Raw genomic sequence first — 7,402 nt, 5'->3', positions numbered from 1 at the left:
GCCTTCAGGTCACTGCTCGACAGTTCTCCAGGCCGCCAAAGATAAGGACCCGGGTTAGTCCCTCCGGGGGGTTAACGAATAATATTAAAAAAGAAAACACAGTCGGCTACCGTCTACCTACCCTCGCCTCCCTCCGACCCCCCACCCTTCTAACATCCTGCTCCGACCCTCCACTGCTCCACCACAGTGTCCACCACAGTTTTCCCTTCATTTTTAATTTTATCCAAGTTTGCCCTGAATTTGTGGCGCCCCCAGATGTTGGCGCCCTAGGCGATCGCCTAGTTCGCCTAGTGGGTAGCGCCGGCCCTGGGGCCCGGCAGTGTTAAGTACAGAGTATCTCCTTTCTTATTGTACAGTATGTTTCTAGTGGTATAACGTGTAAACCTTGCTCGACTTTTATAACATCAAGTAAAGTATTATTTGTGAAAGATTATTGTTAATCATATTTTAGAGTTCCACGGAAAATAACTTACTTAAATATGAGGTTTCGTGTGGTGGATAGACCACGTTGTTCATCGTAGTTTCTAGACTAAATAAGTCTTTACTTTTGTGTTCATTATTTTGTCACTCGGTTGAGTCATTTATTTGATCGGATTTAACTTGTATTTGTTTATTTTTGTACATACTGATATATTTAATTTATTGTTTATTTGTAAATATATTCTGTAATTAAAACTACTGCATGTATTTCAATATTTGAAATGCCCCATAGTAATGAGGTGATAATTTTGGTGGGATCTATTCCTGGACCCATAGTACAAAGAGAAGTTGAATTTGAAATTTTGTTACACCCTAAGAGGCCTAGGGTCGTGACAGACTGATTAACTTAATCGAAGAAATATTAACTTAACTGATTAATGTTTGAAAGTCAAGTTAACTTAATCAGAAAAAATGAGAATTACCTTCACTAGTTAAATTTGAAAGCTAAGTGACCCATGTCTGCACCACAACCACCACATCTTCACCCCAACCACCACATCTTCACATCTTCACCACACATCACCACACCCTTCCAATAAACACCACATCACTAGTCTCGCCACACCCACCACACCTTTACCATAACCATCACAACATCACCACACCCTTACCATAACCACCACAATATTACCACATTTTCAACTTAACCACCATAACATCACCACACACTCACCACACCCATCACACCATTACCACCCTCTCACAATACCCAACCACACCATTACCACACTCACCACACTCAAGACACCGTTACCACACCTTCACCCCAATCAAGGCACTATTACCACACTCACCACACCATCACCGCATCCACCACACCATTACCACACATTCACCACACCATTACCATTCTCTCACCACACCCACCACACCATTACCACACTCACCACACTCTCACCACACCATTACCACACTCTCACCACACCCTCACCGCATCCACCACACCATCATCACACAAGAATTTGAGTCTGTAGCTCGGTGGGGCACAAGAACTTCTGGTTACATTTATGTTCCACCAAGACACAAAAGCTTCCAATCTCTCGTAAAACAGGATCACCAGCAATCTACACCAACACTTTCTTTCAGGGGCATTCTCTTTGTACCAGCCGCCAGAGTCAATACCTTCGATCTTCATGTACACACGCTGGAAGAACTCATTTCTAACATTGCAAGGAAGACATCCGTACAAATCTTTGTTTTCTAAACTTCCCTCCTATGGTTTCTAAGCCCCCCACCTTTGTTCTCTAATTTCTAGCTTCCTTAAGAACCGATCCATGGCAGTTGTTGTCGAGTGATCGATTTCTCGCTTTCTCTACCAATAGTGGTGTCCCACAGGGTTCTGTTCTTTCACCTACTCTCTTCCTTATTTTTATCAGTGATTTACTTCTCACTACGACTAATTCTATCCATTCTTACGCTGATGATTCTACTCTTCACTCTTCTTCACATTTTTCCCTTTCCCCCAATTCTCAAACTAGATCTGTTTCTAGAGCTGATATCATTTCATCTATCAATGCGGACCTGTGCAGCATCTCCGAACGGGGAGGTAGAAACTTGGTTAAATTAAATAGTAATAAAACACCGTATTTACCAATAGCGCTTTCCAAAATAAAAGATCTCTCACCAATCACAATTCAGGATGCAATCATTCTGCCAAATTCTAAAATAGATATGCTAGGCCTCACCATTTCCTCTAAAATGTCATGGAAGCCACACATCCATAACATAGCTAAAGCTGCCTCCCGAAAGCTGGGAATGCTGTACAGATGCCGTAGCTACTTCACTCCTGAGCAGTTGCTTCAAGTTTATAAGGGATTCATTCGTCCTAACTTGGAGTACTGCTCTCATATCTGGGGTGGCTCTTCTTTTGTCCATCTGTTAGATAAGGTGGAATCAAAGGTATTTTGTCTTATTAACTCTCCACATTTAGTTGATAATCTCTCTTCCCTTTTTCTTCTCCGCAATGTTGTTTCACTCTCTCTCTTTTACAGGTACTTTAACGGACATTGTTTGGTGGATTTGGCATCCTGTGTACCACCGGCAAGGCCGTGGGCTCGTAACACTCGCCTTGCCCGCGGTGCCCACCGTTTCTCTGTGGATGTCAGTCACACTAGAATAACCCGTTATATTACATCCTTCTCCCCCCACACAGCCAAACTGTGGAATGCTTTGCCTTCTTCTGTTTCAATACTCCTATAATGTCCCACTTTAGAAAGCTGGTTTTCCGGCATCTTCGTGGTGTAAATTAATACACAAAGTCTTTTTCTCTTCTATTTTTTATTTCTTTTTACTCTTAGTTTTTCGTCGATGACCTGTGCCCAAGCGGGCTATTCCCTTAAAAAAAAAAAAAAAAAATCCTTGTACTGCTCTCAAATGTAGGATGGCTCACTTCATCAATGACTAGCCCCTCACATCTTCCATTCAGCCCATCTATATATCATACAATGCATCTCTAGAACTTTTCTCTTCTATCGCTATTTCTTCGATCAATGTAAATTCCAATGAAACGAAATCCATGGATATATGAGCACTAGGGGTTGGGTGTAAATGGGACTGCCCAGTATGGGCCAATAGGCCCGCTGCAGTTTCCTCCATTCTTATGTTCTTATGTTCATCTACCACACAGCGTCGCTTAATATCCTCACACCGCTACTCTGTTCATGCTGCCTTTAGTGAAATTCCCTTATTATTCACCTCTTCTACGGGCACTTGTCTGCAACAGAATTTCCTTGCCTCGCACAGCTCTCCGTCAACCATCTACCTACTGTACAGGTCTTCAGATGGAGGATATATATTAAACTTCTTCTTACAAGGAAATATAATTGTTTATTTCTTATATTTGGTGTATTAAGCAATCGTAAGCAATCGTTTCAGAAGACATACACTCCCATGTTTGCCTCCCCTACGACAACGTCTGCAGGCGGGCGCCAGTTGGTCACTGGTTCATTGTCCCTGTCGGAAGGACCTAAACTTGTCTTCGGTACAGTGATATACATTTTTCACGGGTGATGTTTAACACAAATTGAACGGCCGCTTCAGACGTGCCCGTGAGCACATTGGTGTCCTCAGTGATTATTATCCTTAATAGCATAACTGGCAATGAATAGGGAGCATACGAAAAATTGGAATGAGGAGATGCGCAGGAGATCAGGAGGAAATAGGCAATCACCACCATCAATCACCCGACGCCAGGGTACACGGCTGATCCCTGTGGCAGTGACACTCCCCTTACAAGTTTATGATGGTGACGGTGACATACTGTGGTGGTGGCAGTGTGGTTGTTAATATGGTGGTGGCAGTGTGGTTGTTTATGTGGTGGTGGCAGTGTGGTTGTTTATATGGTGGTGGCAGTGTGGTTGTTTATATGGTGGTGGCAGTGTGGTTGTTTATATGGTGGTGGCAGTGTGGTTGTTTAGGTGGTGTGTGTGGTTGTTTATATGGTGGTGGCAGTGTGGTTGTTTATGTGGTGGTAGTGTGGTTGTTTATTGGTGGTGCAGTGTGGTTGTTTATATGGTGGTAGCAGTGTGGTTGTTTATATGGGTGGTGGTGTGGGTTGTTTATATGGTGGTGGCAGTGTAGTTGTTTATATGGTGGTGGTGTGGTTGTTTATTGTGGTGGTGGTTGTTTATATGGTGGTGGCAGTGTGGTTGTTTATATGGTGGTGGCAGTGTGGTTGTTTTGGTGGTGGCATGTGGTTGGTTTTATATAATGGTGGTGGCAGTGTGGTTGTTTATGGTGGTGGCAGTGTGGTTGCAATATGGTGGTGGCAGTGTGTTGTTTATATGGTGGTAGTGTGGTTGTTTATATATGGTGGTGTGGTGTTTATATATGGCAGTGTGGTTGGGTGGTGGCAGTGTGGTTGTTTATGTGTGGCAGCAGTGTGTTGGTTGTATGTGGTGGTGGCAGTGTGGTTGTTTATATGGTGGTGGCAGGTGTGGTTGTTTATGTGGTGGTGGCAGTGTGGTTGTTTATGTGGTGGTGGCAGTGTGGTTGTTTATGTGGTGGTGGCAGTGTGGTTGTTTATGTGGTGGTGGCAGTGTGGTTGTTTATATGGTGGTGGCAGTGTGGTTGTTTATATGGTGGTGGCAGTGTGGTTGTTTATATGGTGGTGGCAGTGTGGTTGTTTATATGGTGGCGGCAGTGTGGTTGTTTATATGGTGGTGGCAGTGTGGTTGTTTATATGGTGGTGGCAGTGTGGTTGTTTATATAGTGGCGGCAGTGTGGTTGTTTATATGGTGGTGGTGGCAGTGTAGTTTGATTTAGGGCGTGGTGGTGGGGCGTGGACAACACTTGAGACCAGAAGAAAGTGATCACCACTCACCCTCACCACCACTCACCCTCACCACCACTCACCCTCACCACCACTCACCCTAACCCCACTCACCCTCACCACCACTCACCCTCACCACCACTCACCCTCACCACCACTCTACCGCCCGTTAACTCCTGCATCTCCCCTGCCAATTATTGTGATACTGGCGGCGTTAATGGCTCAGATTACACGTTGCTCTGATTTATTGTCCGATAGTAACACCAGGAGTCGCAGACACACATGACCCTCCATTATGCATTTATACTGGCTGAGGAGGAGGAGGTGAAGCGTGGCCACGACGCGACGGGGTGAGGGAGGAAGAGGGAGTGTGTAATCATGTCCTGACAGTCCCTGACTCCCATGAAAACTCGGGTCAGAGTGCTGGCCATATATGTTTAAAGATCAAATTTGATTGTAATTGATGGTCCTGTTAAGAACCTTCACCTGTCATCACTGAACTTCTCATATTTCCTTGTGGACGCCTCTATTGTTTTACCTTTCGCCTTGCGCAGGATACGAGAGGTGGCCAGTAAACTAACACCCGTACCTGTGTGTAGGTGGTGAGTGTATCACACGATGACACTCCTCTATACCTTTACTGATACAAGATATAATATAAAACAGAGAGGAGCAGGGAGTGAAGGTGACTGGTGATCAAGTGTCTGTAGAGGATGTGGTAAAAGGGAAGGAGTTGCAAGAACGGTCAAGATCAAGAGGAGAAACAGTGAGTCGGTGTTCGGGCTTCGTGTATGAGTCAATTCTATGTGTGGTTTAAGAGTAACTACATAATTACGTGAGTGTTGACCCCAGCAGTTACTAGTGGTGACGTCCTCACCCACACCCACGCTCACCACATCCTGGTGCCTCGCAAGATTAATTTAACTCTTTGTCGTTATCTTGTACTGGTTCAACCAAGTAAAGAAATTACCCGCTTTCTTCCGAGTCGAATCAATTCAGTTGAATTTTTATTCAGTAAAAGTGTCAAAGTATCATATATATGTGTGTGTATACTGTACGTGTGTGTGGATGTGTGTTACACTAAATAGGGATAATTGCCGATTAAGGCTCAAAAAGCAACTGACGTGTTTGCCGAATAGGGAGGCGGAAGGCAATGTGGAGACGGGGAGCTGTGGGCAGGCAGGAGGCAGTGTGGAGGCTGTGAGCTGTGGGCAGACGGGAGGGTGTGCGGGGGGAGCTGTGGGCAGGCGGGAGGCAGTGTGGAGACGGGGGAGCTGTGGGCAGGCGGGGCAGTGGGGACGGGGGAGCTGTGGGCAGGCGGGAGGCAGTGTGGAGACGGGGAGCTGTGGGCAGGCGGGGGCAGTGTAGGGCGGGAGCTGTGGGCAGGCGGAGGCAGGGGGGAAGACGGGAGCAGGCAGGCAGGGGAGGCGGGGAGCAGTGGGCAGGCGGGAGGCAGTTGGAGACAGGGAGCTGGGGCAGGCAGGAGACAGGGGGAGACGGGGAGCTGGGGCAGACGGGAGGCAGGGGGGAGGCGGGGAGCTGTGGGCAGGCGGGAGGCAGTGTAGAGGCGGGGCGCTCAGGGGCAAACGGGAGGCAGGTGGAGGCGGGAGCTGGGGCAGACGGGAGGCAGTGTGGAGGCTGTGGAGCTGGGGCAGACGGGAGAGGGAGGAGGCAGTGTGGGAGGCGGGAGCTGGGGCAGACGGAGGCAGTTTGGAGACAGGGAGCTGTGGGCAGGCAGGAGGCAGTGTGGAGACGGGGGGCTGTGGGCAGACGGGGAGGCAGGGGGGAGGCGGGGAGCTGGGGCAGGCGGGAGGCAGTGTGAGGCGGGGCTGGGGCAAGGGAGGCAGGGGAGGCAGGTGAGTGTGGGCAGACGGGAGGCAGTGGGAGGCGGGAGCTGTGGGCAGACGGGAGGCAGTTTAGAGCAGGGAGGCAGTTTGGAGACAGGGAGCTGTGGGCAGGCAGGAGGCAGTGTGGACGGGGGGCTGGGGCAGACGGGAGGCAGGGGGAGGCGGGGAGCTGTGGGCAGGCGGGAGGCAGTGTAGAGGGGGCGCTGGGGCAGGCGGGAGGCAGTGTAGAGGCGGGGAGCAGGGCAGGCGGGAGGCAGGTAGAGGCGGGCGCGGGCAAACGGGAGGCAGTGTGGAGGCGGAGCTGGGGCAGACGGGAGGCAGTGTGGAGACGGGGGAGTGGGGAAGCAATGGCAGTTGAAGGTCAGAAGCTACAAAGCGGCGGGTCAGGGCCAGAGTCAGAGTAGGTCTATATCCTCGACACTCCTTCCACCCATTGGGGAAGTACTAGACGGGGAGATCTACCTCACTCTACAGGTGTTCTGGGTGTGCACCAACATGCCTCTGACCCTACCACTCCACGCTCTCCTGCCCGGGTATGTTTTTTGTGTATTCATAACAGCGACGCCATGACTGATACCCTGCTCCCCCGCGAGGAATCAGGTGGATGAAAAAGCTTTTAGAGTTAAACCTTAGAGTCTCCGCTGCCCCACGATACACGAGTGAAATAAACCTTACGACATACCTGAAAATAATTATTAGTAATGTCGAATGTGTAAAAAAAAAAAAAAAAGTCATGAGATCCTTTAATGCTGACCCTTGTTTTGCCTGGACGGTGTGTCAGCCCTGATTAACGACCTCATTTCCC

The 7,402-nt window shown here is 48.5% G+C and overlaps 1 protein-coding gene across 1 annotated transcript in view; it reads right to left on the bottom strand.

Moving 5' to 3' along the window:
• Positions 1 to 5,851: 5,851 nt before the first annotated feature.
• Positions 5,852 to 7,402, bottom strand: part of LOC121868098 (vegetative cell wall protein gp1-like) — a 46,950-nt gene continuing 45,399 nt past the window's right edge. Inside the window, exon 2 of the mRNA XM_042368368.1 lies at positions 5,852 to 6,898. Within this exon, the coding sequence (XP_042224302.1) occupies positions 5,852 to 6,898 (1,047 nt within the window). The remainder of the gene's footprint in view (positions 6,899 to 7,402) is intronic.

Source organism: Homarus americanus, unplaced genomic scaffold (genome assembly GCF_018991925.1).
Source record: "Homarus americanus isolate GMGI-L3 unplaced genomic scaffold, GMGI_Hamer_2.0 scaffold47967, whole genome shotgun sequence".
Lineage (NCBI taxonomy): Eukaryota > Metazoa > Arthropoda > Malacostraca > Decapoda > Nephropidae > Homarus > Homarus americanus.
The sequence above is the reverse complement of the archived record's forward strand: the minus strand, read 5'-3'. Positions and strand labels throughout refer to the sequence as shown.